The 18,295-nt window shown below is 39.7% G+C and overlaps 1 protein-coding gene across 1 annotated transcript in view; it reads right to left on the reverse strand.

The window, feature by feature from the left end:
- The window catches only part of CDK6 (cyclin dependent kinase 6), a 127,118-nt gene that overhangs the window by 20,058 nt on the left and 88,765 nt on the right, over positions 1 to 18,295 (reverse strand). The window contains exon 4 of the mRNA XM_021385661.1: positions 13,851 to 13,960. Within this exon, the coding sequence (XP_021241336.1) occupies positions 13,851 to 13,960 (110 nt within the window). The remainder of the gene's footprint in view (positions 1 to 13,850; positions 13,961 to 18,295) is intronic.

Consider the following 18,295-nt stretch of genomic DNA (forward strand, 5'->3'; position numbering starts at 1 on the left):
AGTTGGCATTTTCTGTATTTACTAATCTAAAAAAATCTTTTAAAATGGACTTTGCTCTGACTGCCTCTAACATTGGAATTAGTTTTAATCAAGGGGTTATGTAATAGATTTTAAAGTCTGAGGCCATAATTAAAATACAATTCCTGTTACACAATCTGAAAATATTTTCAGATTACTTTCCCAGTAAGCCTTTAAACTAAAAGACTTTTCACCATTAGGTCAATTTCTTATGCAATAAACTCTTTGTGACCACATATCTATCGTTGCTGTCATTCTTGTATCAGCTGAACTTCTTTCCACAAGTAACTGTCCCACGAGGGAGCCTAACCTACCCTTGATTCTTTTGTATCGAGAAGAAAGGTGACGCAAAAGGGGCAGGTATATCACACGTGCTGTTTTATTCAGTCTGCCCAAAGATACTTAGCCCATTAACATCCAAGTATGTCTTCCCAGCCTTGTCAGGGTTTTATTTCTTTCTCAATAAAGCTAAACAAAGAGCTTCATAGGCTAAAGTACATCGTTTAGATAAAATAAATTATACTTCTAAATATGTTATATAAAATGATGAAAAAGGACACTTGTAGAAATGATGCTTTAGCCTCATGACTATGAGTTACACATAGAATGTACATCTATTTGACTAAGTTATCAGCATAACTTTTTTAATTTTAATTTTTATTTTTTAATTCTAGAGCTGGGGAGTGTAAGCTAGAAAAGCAAATATCCAACAATAAACATCAGGAAAAAGTCCAAAAGACAAAATTCTTGCTGTCCTTGGTAGCAGTACAGTGGCAGAGGTGAGGTAGTGAGATAACAGAGACTGTGCACTGGCACTCTCTGAGGCTTAAGAACAGTGATCCGTTAGATATCACATTTCCATATTTGAAGGAAAACATCAATGCTTGACATAACTGAGAACATGAAATTCTCAATACTGAATACAATCCAAGAAGAAGGGCTTTTTTCTCTGGGAAAGCATTACAAGCTCAGAGAGTGATCCCTTGGGCTTTCTCTCCAGCTGGGCTGGAGCTGCTCCTGTGTGGCACCCAGTACATGTTTTGATTTATGATCACTTTTGTTGCCCCCATATTAGGTGTTAATGGCACCTGTTGCACTAAGCCTTTCTAATTTTTCAGATAATCCTGAAACATCAGAAGACTCCCTCCCCAGCCCTCCCCCGCCATATCTCTCATCACCTTCAAGTGCAATAAAACACTCTCGGCCAGAAAAGAATCTCTGAAAGGGGATTACAACCCTTCAGGCCAGGAAAGTAGGGAAAACACTTCCAGCACGGAGCAGTAAACTACTATGTGAAGAGAGGTGAAATTTCAACTTCAGATTTTTTCTCCAGTTCCAGAGACTGAGAGTCAAAAGACATGAAAGTGGATTAAAAGGATGGTGCGAAAGAAATACTTTAATTTTTAGCAGCTGTGCTGGCTTACGGTGAATTAATAAACACCTGCTGAAAAACTTGAGATAAGCATGAAAGTTAGAAAGTATGTATAGCAGCCATACAAGGAAAACTGATACAATTTTCAATGCCAGTTAAACTAAATATAATCTTGCCCTAAGTAATACTGTACAGTTTGCTCTGTTACTCATACTGGAGAAACTATGAGATCTACATTCACTGGCTAATGAGTGTGCATGGTAATCCAAGGTCACCTATCGAGAGCTCTGCTGTTATTTATGCTGTTCATCTATTAGTCATTTCACACAAAATCTTTCTTTCCCACCTGAATCCCAACTGAACGAAAGAGGAAACTAATTTCTTTCATAAAAGAGAAAAAACAAAAATGTTCTACTCAGGGACAATACTGCTTAGATGCCACCCTCTACTGCAGTTGTAGCATTTACAGAAAAGCAATACACTGTTTGTTTCAAATGAATTTTGGGACAATTTTTATTCTATTATCTCTTGAGCCAGTGCTTTGCAATTGCTGAGACACAGTCCTGTCTCTGGCAGTAGCAAAACTCTATTGGCTTTTGACATTATTTTAGTGGGAACAGCATGCAAATTTATCTTTACATAATGAATGTTTCTTCAGTCTCTAAGGTACTGAACACCTGTAGCTGTTCAGCCACTTCATGCCTTGAACTTTTCAGCCCACACATCACCAGATTATTCAGCACTTTCATGTTGTCTGGTAGTTCCCCATGATCCATTTCTAAAAAGTCATTTCTAAAAATATTGGGAACTGCTGAAAACACTGGAAAAAGGCAATGGAAGCCCAGAGAAGAATTTTAACTCTCTACATCTGAAGAAGTACAGATTTGCTCAAGATTCAAAAACCAGAATCCTCTTCTGCATATATGCATATGCATATAACCAAGCCAAAGCTTCCTTCCATGGTAAGCCATGCTTCCTATAGAGATATGGCTGGAGAGCTTACCAGAAATAGAAAGATTACCAAGTTATCTGGGGCCTCTTTGAACTCCTCTCTCTCTTTCCAGCCAAACATCCTCACCATCAAACTCTTAAAAAATCTGGAGCCAAGACAGGTAAGAAGGAAGAATGCCTGCTTTTCTGTTTGGACTTTGTACATATACTCTACCATGGCTAATGGTCTGATGCAATCTAGAGCATCTTCATTCTTACAGCAGCTGAATATGACTCATCATTGCCAATTAGGTTTAGTTTAACAGCTACAGATAGCACCATTACTGAGAAATCTCACACTATGTTTACTTCTTTAGATACTGAACGCTTGCACTCCTACTATTTGGATATAATGAGCACTTTAAAAATCATTCTGTTGTATAGATTGTTTTGTGTGCTGTACTGACATAATAATAAAACCTGCTTCATGGACATAATCTAATAAAAATGATCTGATAATTTGCAATACTTGGCAAATTCTGTATGATATAGCTGACTAAGTCATTTATCTTTAGGTAACTCATTTGGACTCAGTCAGAATCAATAGTAACTGAATCTTTGTGCCAATTTATTCTAGCCCAGTAGAATAAATCGGTGGAAACGAAGTAATCCCTTGGATGAAACTCCCATTTGACAAATATCTGTTTTCCAGAAGCACTTATTATTGTCAAAGCTGGATAAGCTACAAAAGAAGCTATGAAGAATATTTGAGTAGAAGAAATACTGCATCAGAGATTCTCTTAGAGATGCTTCTGGACAGTATGCATTCTGGACATCTATAAAGGGAAATGAAGCTTGCAGCCAGCACTAATGGACAATCAGGCATGCCACATGTTGACACCAAGAGCTCTTGACTTGTTGAATCCTGCCTCTTCCTCTAGCAGTCAACAAACCATGGTGGCTGAGTCTTTCATGGACTCATCTGTATATGGCCAGCATATCAGCAGGTTTAGCAGAGTGCACGGGCAAATATGATGGCACTGCTGCAAGTGTCGTGCAAACAAATATAAGAAGCAAGGCAACAACATGTACTCGTATCACAAGGCGAACTGTGGCTTCAAAAGAAGACAAGACAGGAACTACTGTGAGCTGTATCCTGCCATGCCTCTTCTCTGTGTTTTTCAGTGCCCAGCCAACAGCAGAGCCTTAAGGACTGATGGTGGAGATGGCTGTGGTTGCCTGTGGATGCCATATGTGCTGCCCTGGGATGTGCTGCAGAACCCGTGTCTACCTCCCTCTTCAGATTAGGGCTTTGCCTATGTCTTTGCCATCCACAACCACAGCCTGCAGACTCAGACTGACTGCAAGTCCTCCTCATAGTCTGATCCCTGTGATGAAAGTAAGCACTTCCACTGCCTTTGGGACTGTCATTCCCTTGGAAAAATGGTTTTCCAGAAATCTAAACATCACGCTTGCTCATGCTTTCTTTTGACATTTAGAGCTCTCTTCTCACAGCCAATTATTTACTTGGTACAAAAATAGTACAAAGTTTCAAAAAGCTATTCTGTTGTGTTTTGTGCTCTTTTCTGGGTGGTCAAATACAGCAAATTGAATAAAGTTGCTCGGATCAAAATTTCTGACTGGACACTCAATTTGGAAGAAGTCCACGCTTGGGAGTCTCAGTTAGCATCTAATCTTCCCTCCCCTTCTCCAGCATGCGCCAATGTCTAGAAAAGGCTCCTCTATGCCCACTTGGAGTTTAAATACCTTTTTGTAGCCATTTTCTTATGAAAGAGAAAAGTAAAAAAAAAAACCAATATTTAATTCTATTATGAGACAAACAAAAGTACACAGAACTTCCCCCAGCCAAATTCTAGGCAAAAAGTAAAGTCTCTTGCAGCCAAGTTCCTGGAGAGGGAAGCTGCATGAAAGAGCCAGGAGACCCTTTCAAAAGCAAAGTCTTTGAACTGCATACAGCTTGTTGTCCCTCCCTGAGGCCAAGAGGAAGGAGCACCATAATGCTGCTCCATGCCTTCCCTCTTGCAGTGGCTACAGCCACCTGCAGCTGAGCATGTCACCTGGATGTCACCTGAGGGCTGCTCTGCCTTATCCCAGGAAAGACCTCATCTTTGAGATGCCCCGGTGTACACAAGGTGCTGCACCTTGGCATTGGCAGGCAGCTGTGCCTGGCACAGCCCTGAGGGGCAGCCAGGTGATCCTGCCGCCAGCCTTATTTCCAAATGCAAACAGTATTTTCCAAATAAAAACTACATTACAAATCCCATTACAAAAGCCATGATGTTAATACCAAGGACTTTAAAACATCTACATCATGACTGACATATTGTAGTCTTTTTCCTAGCCATGAGGCCTATTCCTCTGACCTCTGGTCAGGCTAACTTGGATTGTCGCAGACCAGAATGTCAGCACTCTAAGGAATAAGTGTTTTTTCTTAAGGATGCCACATTCGGGAGGATGTCAGAAGAGTGCTGTGCCACCTGTACGTGGAGAAGCTGCAGAAGCTTTCCAGTAGGGCAGCTGGGTGAGTGGGGAGTGAGCTGCACCCTGCAGCACCTGGGCCCGGCTGCGGCCTGCCCCCCACCTGAGCTAACGGTCAGGTTATCCTTGGTCAGTTAGCACAGCTGCTGCAGGTCTTCTTGTCCCAACCTCAAGGTTCCTTTCTGTTTTTTTGTCGTGGGTAGTGAGACAGTTTTTGGTTTCTATGGTTTACCAACGGTTTCCCTTACCAACAGATCTATTCCTCTGACTGAAAGCCTGGCACAGCTGGAAACTAGGAGGAAAACCACAAATGAATGGCCTGGCACTCAGTTACCACTCATCTCCAACCACAAGCTGATGCAGTTGCTGGATTTGCCTAACGGCTATCAATCAGCCCAACTGTAGACACTTAGAAAGATATCAGCTAGAAAAGGCTGGAGGGAAAATGTGAGCTGAAAAACAGCAAGGTATTTTATTTTTAATGGGGGTGACGCTGTCTTGGAAACTCATATGTAATTTGTACTTGACAATTAGAAGCATTATTCTGACTGTTTGCCCTTCACTCCATTAATGTCCATTTGTCCTCTGCCCAAAGCCAAGGGGAGTTCTGCTGTGGAGTTAGGATTAAAGAGAAAACAATCCTGCTTATCAGAAAACTGCAATAACATGAGCAAGTACAGTCTTCTGCCCTCCTTTGTTAGTAAAGTTTGAAGCAAAATGCCATTGTTGTTCTATCGGATCACTAAGGTCTCTAAACTAAATTGTGGCTTGAGTCCATTCAATTTAAGAAATGCTTAAAAACAAAAAGTCTGTAATAGGCTGGCCACCTATCTGGGGAGGAAGAAAAAATCCAATTTTATTAGGTCTGGTTTGGAAAAACCATCAGCCTCCCACACACCCATATGCACATGAATGGCAGAAGAATAAAGGAGGAAAAATGCAAAGCACAGAATTTTCAATGCTGACAAGATCTTTCCAAGGAATGAACCTTCTCCCAGTATAGTTGGTCTGGACTGTGGTGAACTTTAATGGCACTTGCAACTTAAATCATTCTTATAACAAAACAAGATAATTTCCAAAAATGGCAAAGACAAACTCAAGCCAGAACTGTACAGTACCTTGGTTCAAAGGCTGCAAATCAAGTTGTGTAGCTTTTACAGTTCTAAGCTGCAACATCCACCTTTGCTTATTAAAATAAAGACCAAAAAAAAAAAAAAAAGAAAGAAAAAGAAAAAGAAAAAAGGAGTTGTTTGAATTTTGCTCCTACCCAAATCTAACTGTGAGCAAGCAGACAAGTGGATGATTACACTTTCAAGCTGTTGGTCCACTAGATACGTTGGTTTAAGGTCCACTGGAAAACACCAGATAATATGATTGCGAAGTCTGTGTTTAAAATTGCTGCATGATAAAGCGAACAGTTCTTTCTCAAAAAAAATTTAAGAAGTTTGTCGGTTTATAGGCAAAACCTGAGTTACAAACAGCATTCACAGCTGCACTTAACTCTGATGCTTTTCACCTACCGTGTTGGCATTGTTATTCCTTCCCTTCTAATATCCATTTATTTACTGATTGATCGATTTTTCTTTCATGGATTTCTCTTCTGATCCATCCACTTCTTTCTGCTGCCCCACATAAAGAAGATTTGAAATTACCTTACAGCTCTCTTCTCTCTCTGCTTTTGAAAGGCATTTCAAAAAGTGTGTTGAAAATGAGAATGGAGCACAAAAAGGACATGTTAAGCTAAGATCTGAGAAAAGGCCTAATGACATGGAGAAATACAGGATCCAGTAGGCAAAATGAAATACTCCTACTGCTGCATAGCTAAAGCATCCACTTAAAAACAGTGAGGACTAAATCATCAGATATACTGAAGTACAGGAAAATAACTGACAAAGAATCAAAAGGCCTTTATAAATCCTTCTGTGGCAGTACTGATACATCAGTATCTCCCTTTTCAGGCTTTGTTCATGATATTATTGTTATACAGAACGGCAAAACAAAACTGAAGCCATCACTACTATCAGTCAGAGTTAATGTTCTTCTGTGTTCAATATGACCAGGATTTCACCTGTAATATGCAGACACACAGGGAGAAGTTAAAACCCAGTTTGATGACAACTCCCAAGAATGTACAAAACAAGTCATAATAAAGATCATTGCAAAAATGAATATGACTCCTCCCTACAGAAATCCTGCTGTTTTTTTTCCACCATTTCCTACTCTACAGATAGCATACTAAGTTGATCCACTGATTCCAGTCTGAGAGAAAGTTTCCTCAATGATGTGTTATGTCAAGACGCTGTCTCTACTTTCTGCTCCTGTCCAAACCACATTATCTCCAGGCACATCTTTGCCTGCACAGAAACACTTGAGCTGTGGCAGGAATATGTACCCCATACAAGCTCTGTGTTAAGTGGCATAGTATTTTGTTGCTACTGTTTCAGGATATGATACTTTACTGTTGATCACAGGCTTTAAACAAATCTTCCTGCTTCCCTCATGCCTTGAATATTTGAACAATGTTAATGATTTTTTTTTTAAAGTGATGATATACTGTTACTTAATTTGAAGTGGGTGTCTCAAAACACATAAATCCTCCAGTCAGGCCTGCATTTGTAAATTTACAGATTCACTGCTTCTTCCTCCAGACCATCCAAAGGCAAAGTAACTAATCATAAGGAATGACTAATCCAGGCTGGGTCTGGAGTAGAGGACCCAGCACTGCAAAATTCCAAGCAGTTCTCAGCAATAGCAGAATTTCTATGAACCACTTTCCCTAAGCCCATTGTCTTCTCTGCTTCTTTTTTCCAGACAAAGAACATGCTTTGGCAGCTCAGAACCTGTGGTTTTACTGTTGAACATCTGCTGACAGATGTATACCTGCTTTTTCAAAGTGCAACCTTAAAGGACTACATCTGCAAGAGATTAACACCTATAGGAGCAGCTAATTCAGACTAAATGAGGGCATGATGAAAATGATGCTAGTTAGAATAGCCTGAAGTATGAGTCGGACTGCAGATCTCTTCAGTTTTAAAAGCCACCTGTCCCATTCAAAGCACTGGAGAACCTGGAAGCTCTGTTATGAGTTATCACTTTGTTATCCACCGGTAAAAAGCAGGAACGTGTACCTCCTCCTCTGGACAAGGAAATGCATACAGTAGTCACATTTTGATAGCCTGGTTTCCTTTGAAATTACATTTTATTTGGTGATACTTCGGCCAAAAGATATCAATGATCGTGCTAACAAAATAATTTAAATTCTTGCAAGTTTAGCTTGAACATACTCTCTTGCTTCTGCTTTGCAGTCTCACAAAGACTAGACCAGACACTGTGAACTCCAGTCTCAGCTGTTCAACTGACAATTCATATCTCCCATGCTGCAACCCTTATTTTGAATGAAAGTCTCACTGTCCCTGAGAGTTACCCATCAAGGTTTATTTCACAGATAAGACAACAGAAAGCTTGTACAGGATCACTGCATGAAGCACAAAGCATGGAACTCGGGACAACTCTAAGCAACACCCTCTCCTCCTTGCCAGTTTGCAACACCATCTTGCAGAAGGATTTCTCCAGCTAAGTGCTTAAGTGTTGTACTATACACATTAACAGAGATCAATTCTTCCACATTTTGTGCCATTCCGTCCCACTAAATTGTTTTCAGAGAGATTACAATCCTCTCTGAAGCCAGGGTTAATTTCAACAATAATTTCATTGAAACCAAGACTCTACCACGTGATCCAGCTAAAACAGTTATTCTCTTTAGTTAGTAATAGAAGTTCAAACTCCCCTTTCCAGCTTCAGTTTTTGGAGACAACTCAAAAACAGGTGTTCCGGTTGGCTATTTTTTTTCTGAAACCACTCAACCATATTTGTTCCACACAGCATTAACTGAGACAAGGTTCAGAGCTGATTGCTCTTCCCTTGCTCACAAACAGACATGGAAGCCATGGACAGGTGGGTGACCCATCTGCTTCCAAAGACCTATCCCAGAATTTGGTTCCAGATTCAGCACAGAAAAAAGTATGTGCGACGGATCTGACAATTGCTTTTCAAATTCTACAAATAACCTATGGCTTGTCTGGAAAAGGGAATAAAGATCTATTATTATATTTAGCTGGAAAGATTTTGTTACAGCTATTCAGTACAGTGAAAAATTCATCTAAGAATGAATATGAGTGCAAGGCTAGCTTTTTAAAACCAGTTATACATTTTGTTTACGACTATAGGGAGCTCATATCACAGGATGATCACCATGATGATCACAGCATGACAAGATAGGTTCTAAGCTTTGATTGTATCACATCTCTATACATTATCACAAGCAGCAAAGTCCTGGACTCATGGCTTTCCTGAACACAATGATGCAGCTCCTCTAATTGGACACATTCATACTATTAAAAGATGATTTATGCACTTAGTACTTATTTCTCTTTGTCTGTTTCCTTGGGCCCACCAGGGAACTTATACAATCACAGGTGTTTTAGTAGAGTTACACATCTCTTATCCACTGACACAATCTTCAAATGCAGTTGGCAATGCAATGACCATCCCACATATATTAGGCACTGGTGGAGTAAGCTGAAAGAGACAACTGCTAAAAGCACGATTTAATACTTAAAACTGAATAAATAATAACCTCATACTATTTGTACCAGTATTGTGGCTTATGAAATTCTGAGACTGATGATCTTACCAACAGTAGGCTGATTAAAACACCATGGAGCTGGTGCATGAATGGTCTCAGTATTACGGAAATAATTTCCTTCATGGCTGGATGAAGCTAGGGGAACTGAGATAATATTGTTTCAGTTTTGGTTTAGAGAGGTGGAAAAGCTTTCTGGGAGAGGAGTGTCTTTTAAGGTTTGAGTTTGAATTGATACCTGTAATATTACTGAAGACTGCATATGCATTCAAAACACCACCATCAGATGCATGACTTCTTCAGCTTGACTGGGCTATGAGCATCACATAGGCTACAGAAACCTAATGGGTTCTTCTGATGATTTCTATTTCCACATTTACTACAAATAAAGGCAAATTTGGTTGCTCAGTATTATAGTTAAATTTGTCTAACTGAAATTATTATATAGATATCTGGCTCATTTATCCTGCATATATACCTACTAACACACTAGTGTGTGCAGGACAGAAATCATATAGGACTGTCATTTTGAAGACTAGGTCTGTATGAATAACTAAGAACTAAGCGATGAAACATTTCTACATTTTTTCTCAAGACTGCCTGCTTAGAAGAGAGTCCAAGACCAGCAACACTTGCTTTCTCTTATAGATTGTTTCACCCAGATTCAGATTTCAGTCTTCTTCCCTTCTCTCACACTCATTCACCTTGATTGAGTAATACCTAATCCAAGCAAGGAGAGAGACAGCCCTTTCCTCCCCTAAACCACTGGTCATGGCTTCCACTTTGGAGCCGCCCTCAGTCCTTGAGCCAGCTGGAAGAGTTCCACGTGTCCAGACAGAAGCGGGGGCCTACTCCCAAGCTTGCCTTACTCTTTAATGAATTATTCACTGAGTAGGAGGTACAAGATCCTTTCCTACTGGCAAGGAAAATGCTCAGTATCAGTGTGAAATGTTTTTATGATCAATCCTTGTTTTTTTACCTAAATATATTATTTGGTCATACTTTGTAGAAACAAGATTAACGCAAATAGCTCAACATTCTCTGGGTTGAGACAAGACATGCGAATTGCCAGTCTATCTTCTCACTATGCCAAAGGATACCCTATGCCATTAGGCCCATCAACCTTTCCAGCTTAATCTGTGAAAAATTCTGTGATACTGAAGCAAGCAAAAGCATACTGCACAATCTTCTTTACTGGTCATTATTATCAACGGACCTCTGCTTTTAAATCAAAAAAGGAGCTACTGTGACAAATAAATTTACATTTTTGTTTGCTAGGGACAGTCCACCCAAATATGGCTACAAATGATGAAAACCTACTTGACTAGACATGAGATTAAAAAACCTACCCTATAAGGAAATTTGAAAGTAATGCTTTATTTGGGGCTGCTCTCATCAGCACTGGGCTTCAGGACACAATCTTTATTCATTCATGTATGCCCAATCTTCATGCCCACAAACCCCAATGGGCTAAGACGCTAGTAGGTACACAATGAAGTGCAGAAGCCTATAAATCTGCACTGTAATGAAAATGTGTAGGTTTTAAATATAGCTATGACTTTATACAAACCTCAGATTTCAGGACTCCAGTCCTCAGCTGAGAAGTGCCATTTGGTTAGCTGAATCAGCCAAGATGAGAGAAATGTTCAAATTCACTCTCTGTGTTAGACATATATTTATTTATTTGTGTATATGAACTCTAATATCTGCTTTTATGTGTTTTGCATCTATATATTTTTAAGATATCTTGTTTGCATTTTCAAACTGGTTTGAATTAAGGGAGGTTTAAATTAAATAATGTGCTTTCCACTTAGGGACATTGCAATCTATAACATAGCAATGCTGGATCAGTCATACAGAGCTCACCTCTCTCCCATACCTGTCCAAGCCTACAGAACCCTGACTGTGCTTGTAACCATCCACAAAACTGTATGCTAGTAAATTCTAGTAAAAAAGTATCTGTACTGTTGAATGTTTGCTTGGCATAAACAGAATTCTGATATATTTTGCGATTCTTTATTTATTATAGTGTTTTATTTCCAAAACAGTTCCATTGAAATCTCTGTGATGGGAAAAGACCCAGAAGAGTCTCAGTACATTTCCTAAATATAAAAGAGCTTTAAAATCTTTCAAAAAGAAGGGACAACAGAGTATGGAAAGAAGGCAACAGGAACCCAGTAGACTGTAAAAAGAAAAAGTTGTCTTAATGTCAAACCAACATGTACGTCTAAGCTTTAGCTACGCTGTCATACCCTTATCCTATGAGCACTAGTGGAAATGCAAAGGGGTGATTACCCAAGGGCACTACCATTTTCCAGCAGAAATAGCTGTTCCATTTATTTAATACTTTGGAAATAATCCATGAAGTTTGCAAAATTTTACAGTTTATTGCTACCAAGGTCACAGTAACATGGTCTTTCTTTTGCAATCCACAAAGAAAATCAGAAAGGCAATATATATCATACAGGGAGTATTGCAACATTAAGCGAATACAACAGTCCATGGAGATAGCACTCAGTGCTGGTCATTATAGCTTTATGGCAATGAGGTTTTAGGTTAGTATTCCAAATCACGCTTGTATACCAAAGTATGTGAAAGTCATATTGTTTCCAATGAAACAACATCGTACGTACAGACTTGGCAGATTCCTGACTTCTACAGTTTTTGACAGTCTCCCAAATTTAGGACTGGAAATGTCAGACTGACCCTGCTATTGGCAGGAATAACAGAAGGTCTGGTTTTATCAAACTCTGCTTGAAGTAAGATCTCATGTCCATTAAAAAAAATCTCTGATTTTGTAATATTAACGTAATATTCGCATTTGTTAACCAACAGAAAATTTAACTCTCCTTAATTAAATTTACTGTGTTGTACTTTGGGATTTGGAGTCAGTGAGGCTTTGGGAGTCATACATCACAAAAATAAAATTAAATTGGTGGTGCTTGCATACGGCAATATTTTTCATCTGCCAGAATACCACAAATTAAATGAGAAAAAAATGAGAGCTTTGAGTATGAAATAAAGTTCTGTGTTCATTTGTTTGTCCTCTATCACTGCTATCACCAATGCTAAAAATGGAGTTGTTGACTCCGCTGCTTGTATCAGAAAAGAATATCAATGGCTTAATGCCATCATGAACCTGGCAGTATATGAGATAAGTCTAAATTTTTAAAAGTTTGCAATGAAGGGCTTAATTGATCCTCCTAAAATCCACATTCTTCTTTTCTCTCATCTTCTGACTTCATTTCTGAGTCAGACACACAGAGGGTGGAGTGTACTAATTCTACCCAGGCCATTTGACCAGGCAAGAAGCCCAAGAAAAATGATTTTTCCATATACTAACATTAATAAATAGTGGAATCCCAAAGTTCTTTTGCAAGACTCCAACTTGTATTTTGAACTTCACACTATAAATTCATCTCAATCTGCTGCTTTTAAATAGCTGTTTCTCAAGGCCCTAGTAGTACGGCTTTGTCTTTTAAATTGTATTGATTTTGTTTTTTATACCTCTCAGTTTTAACATTTTCTTTCATGTTTTCTTCATGTATATTCTTTGATTTCACAGTGTAGGTGTTACAAAATCATATATATAGTTTCTCTGTGGAGATTACACGGACTTTTTGCAGTAAGCTCAATGGAAATGCACGTGTTTGGGTTAATATTGAGACAGTCCGTCTTGCTAAGGTTCTTGAGTGGTTGTTCCTCTCCACACCCTACATAATACAATCTCCATCTTTGTGTCCTTCCACAGGGAAAGAACAGCACACATGTTCCTCTCACATTCACAAATCAACTCCATCTAGCTACAATATTTCACAGGAAAATAGTTCTGATTGTTACTTTAATTGAATCAGCCAATCTTTAATCTTTTTTTTAACCTGTATTTGTCTCTGTCCCCCTATGCCCTGGCAAAATAGCTTACTCTTCAAATTCCTACCTCCATTTCCAGAAATCAACTTTACAATGACTTCCAAGATCTCAGATATGGCAAGTGAGGACTATGAGCAAAAATCTGATGCACAAACACCAGAGCAATAAGACTCTGGTGAACGCTGGGCCCTTTCTAGAATGCAGCTTTACTCAAAATAATCAGCAGTCCCTCTAGCTTATATTTATCTCCATTTGGATTCAGATGTAACAGAAATACAATGCTTGCATAGGCTTTACCAAGAGCTCAGGGAGATTCCTACTGGAAAAGAAAGGGTCCAAAATGGTGAAAAGTATGAATTTGCAATGGATGCTTATGTTCTGTGCTGTAACTGAAGCATCTTATCAGTCCTACCAGTCCTTTTCAACATTAACATGATCCAAGGTATTGTGCCAGAAATTACTGCACATCTTTTAAATTTCAAATAAAAAAAATGAAGAAAGTAAAGTAGCATTTCTTACTTTCGACGGAACATTTCTGCAAATATGCAACCAACACTCCAAAGATCAACTGGTGTTGCATAGCTGGACTGAAGCAAAACTTCAGGAGCTCTATACCACAAAGTAACAACCTGTAAAACAAAAAGGAAGATAGGTTAGACCAAGCTTAGCTGTAGAACTACACCCTCAGAAGTGTTATTGTACACAGATCCAATTTAGCTTCATCCAAACTGCAATGCCTCACAGATTCAGGCAAACTTATTGGACCAGTGCACAGAAAAGTGTTCTGTATGGAGAATCTACATATGTATAAGCTGCAATGACAATGAATCAGGTAGTACCACTTCTCCAGAACAGAGCAGCTCTACAGTACAACAAAAATATAGTATCATAGTTAAGCATTGACGTGATACTACTATATCACAGTACACTGTCGGAACAGCTCTTTGAACCTTTTGCAACTTACAGACCCCAAATATTTTCCAGTGGATGTTCAGACTCTCTGTAGAGCAAACATTAGTCTGTTGATCAAAGGCTGCTTTTCTTACACATTTTATTAGACTTCCTGGGTGTCATCACCAGAGTGCTAAATTGGAAGCCAGAAAATTAAAGAATACTGTGGGTTTACCTATGAGATAAATCAGAATCTAAGTCCTACATTTATCCTAAGCTCTTCATTGTTCGGCTAGTATCTTTTTTGCAAAAGAAATGGTGCTAATGGAGCTGGACTGGCTAACTTGGGTAAACACATCCTACCTGTCTCAAAAGTTCTTTCTTCATGTTGAACTGAAGACATTTATTATTTTAGCATATGGATACAGATTAAGTTTAAAGCTGCCCATTACAAAAGACATTCAGTGCTGTCCAATGTGGCGTCCTTGGACACCAAGATCCTTATATGTTGCCTTTGTTTCCACCCAAGCAGCATTGCACTGGGATCCTTGGCAGGTTTCTGACCTTCCACTCTGTGACTGTCTCTGTCCATGTCCCACAGGTTAGAGCAGCACTAACTTCTCTCACAATTTATTTCCAAATGATACAGCCCTTTCCAGGGACATATGCCATGTAAAGTGTCTGCTTTCAGGCAGCTCGTCATGTTGCAATGTGTTGTAGAGACACAGCTGGAATTTCAATGGCACAGCTCCAGTGATGTAGTTTGACGAATCCTGCACATTGGACCCACAACAGAGATGGGACAGTTTATGTTTACTCTTTCGTTTCTCACAAATAGACCAAACACAGATGAGGCTAACTGTATCTTCAGTATATTCTATATATTTAAAGAAGAACATGAAGAGCTTCCTTAGAGTCTTGAGTGGGCAGCTAAAATATAATCTCAGAGCCACAGGAGTATCCTGCTCCTGAGTGCATGCACTTATAATACAACACAGGATTGTCAGCTAAATGGCAATATATTCTCAGTGTGTGCTATAATTTACATTTCTGTATATATTAATTTATGGGCAGGGAAAGCATCAAAAATTTGTAGTTTCTCCAGCTAACACAAAGGTGAGTATTGGGAAATGCAGTGTTCAGGAGAAGGGTGACACAAAGCTAAACAAACAAACAAACAAACAAAAAAACCCACAAAAAACAACCTGAAAAGAATTCAGTGCAAAGATAACACAAAAATATCTTAAAAATTATGTGAACAGATGAGTTCTGAATTTCAAAACCAATACAAAGAAATGTATAACAAGAGTGCTTTTTTTTTTTTCAAATGATAACAATATAATTCTCTTCTAAGCATAAATAACAATGGAAGTAATCAGTTGAATTTACCAGTCAAAGCTAGCTGAAACAAAAGCAAATACAACATTTATTACGATCATTATATGCCCCGACAGCCTTTGGAACTACTGAAAGCTATTGAAGGGAAGTTCACGGATATTTGCACAAGTGGTCATATTTGCTAACAGTCCTCTTAAACACTTTGATCTCTATTCATAAAATTTGTCTTTGAAACAGTTCAATAACACGGTGCAAAGTACTGCACTGGCAATCTCAACTCCAGCTACCTGTCCTCATAAACAGATTCCTGTATGGAAGCTGAGCACTGTTTAATTCCATTTGTCTTGTTCCTGACTGGGTAGAGTACTGATGATGTTCTTCCAAAATATTTCTCTGTCTGTGAAAAAAAAGTAAAATTTCTCCAGAGATTCACACCAGGGAGAGAAGACATACATAGCACGAGGTCAGGGAATTTTTACTGGAGCTGCCCTGTCGGAATCAGTGACAATTCCTCCCACAATACGTACATATTTTTGGTGATGCAGAATCTCTCTCGAGCTCTGATCTGCACTTTCACTTTCTCAGGAAACTTGTGGAAAATCTTTCTGAAGAAACATTGGTTTGAAAAATCAGATATAACAAGTTCAACTTGTTATTATGTGCCAGGTGGAAAGAGCACCGCAACCCACAATTCCTGGTTTGAGACCCTCACGGCTCTTCTTGTACGAAATGAAAAGATGCTTTATTTCCTCCAGTTCCACATTAAGGCAAAGTACTGCGGGGATGTATGCGAGGAGGCTTGGTGAGCCCTTCTGACAATGTATGCCCCACCCTAAGTGCCATTTCCTGGGAAATGCAGCACAGGGTGCCGCTCCTGTCCCAAGAGGTGCCTCGCAGCTCGGCATGCCTGGGCCACTGCTCAGGCAGCACTGCTGCTTCCAGAAGGCCGTGGGCACGCAGCACGCCGGCTGCCTCTCCCACGTGGCCGCACGCTGGCACAGCTCCCCAGCGCGCACCCTGCTGCCCTCAGCGCATGTGTTTGCAGGGGAGCGGCCCATTTTGTTTCTGAGTAATTTGTAAACTTAAACCTTAAGAAAGTGATTTCCAAAGTCCTGCAGCTCAATTCCAGCAACTGCCTGATGACTTTATAGTCGGAGAGGAAGTAATCTGTGAAGAGCTGTTCTGATATACTCTGTCATTATGGTAACTGTAAAAGTGATCAAGTAATGCTTATAGTTTGTAATATGCAAGTCTGTGTTTCAAAACCTGAACATGAAAGGGCTCAACATTTACTAAATGTCACTTTGCACCTAAGTAATGCCACATATGGCTTCTGCGGTGCTCAGGGCCTTCTGCAAAGCATGGGGTGTGCAGATGATGCAGTGCTTCTGACACAGTGTTTCACACTCCCTTTTTCTTACCATAGAAACCAAGAAAATATTTGTGGACATTCCATTAACATTTGCAGATAAGTAGAAACGAAAATTATTCTGAACACAGGATATGGTGGCTGAACAACTAGATCATCGCTTCCTCTTTAGTATGGTTCTGACTTAGAATGAAAAAATGCTTTGCTTAGGTAAGCCACATCGCTGGTGAGATGCGCTCTCCATGCAGGGCATCGAGCACTTCAGCGCTGCTTCCTGATATGGCCCCCTTTTTAGGATCAAAATCTCAAACTTCAGCAGTGCTACACTTTGCTTAAAGTCCCCCTGCCCTGAAAATTTGCCGCACTCATAATGTGGCAGTTGCTGACCGCGCTGCAGGAAAAGGGGTTTGTGTTCATATGCTGACAGATCCTAATGCAAGTGCAAGACTCCTGTCTACCTCTGAGGTTGCAGGCTTCAGTGATCATGCTGCATTTTAGTCCTCTCAGCTAATGAACTTCTTTCTGTCGTCTACTCCCTCACCCGCCTGGCCTCTTTATCTCCTTTTCTTCTCCAGCCAGGTTCCTCTCAGCTGTCCTGACCCCCCAGCTCCTCTCCCTGCTCTGCCTTTCTGCCACATGCTACTGGTTCCCTGATGTCACCGAATGTGCTTAATCCTGTGCTGCACATGTGCAAACAACTGAGTGGACATGGCCTGCTTCCTGAGCACCCCAAGCTCCCCAAAGTATCATACCTGGTCCCCTCTTCTTCCAGCTGCCTCCAAATGATCCTGAGCCAAATTAACTCCTTTTCCCCTTTAACCAGCCTTTAGCTTTCCTGCTTGCTCTGCCAGTCCCAAGGATACCATGACTTTCGCATTTTCTACAGATTAGTCTACATTCAAGAAAACAGAATAATTTGCACACTGGGATCTAAAGGAGCAACTATACTCCTTTTCCAGTGTACATTTTATGTTTCTACTATCCGGATGGGATAATAAAGTTAAAGAACAGTATCAGAAGCTGTAGCTGCTTCTTATAATTTAAATGTCAATAGATTTAGGCAGCATGCCAGAATTAAAATAAATGAAATGTATATCTAAACGGTATGAGAAAGGTAAGAACATCTGCAAAATTGTACCAGCACTGTGCAGGACTTGCTGAAGATGGAAATGTGCTCAGTGAGGAGCAAGGGGAAAGCTGCATTTACAGTCTGGAGAAGGATAATTTTTCTCTGAAATAAAGCCGTCTGCCTTATTATACCTGACAGACATTGCTATCTGGGACCACCTAGCCCCAGGAGGTTCACTTCTGCACTTCATGATACCTATTTTTGATGTAAAATCAAATTATGGTACATATCTGCTCA

The sequence above is a fragment of the Numida meleagris genome, chromosome 2, assembly GCF_002078875.1.
Source record: "Numida meleagris isolate 19003 breed g44 Domestic line chromosome 2, NumMel1.0, whole genome shotgun sequence".
In the NCBI taxonomy this organism is placed as follows: domain Eukaryota; kingdom Metazoa; phylum Chordata; class Aves; order Galliformes; family Numididae; genus Numida; species Numida meleagris.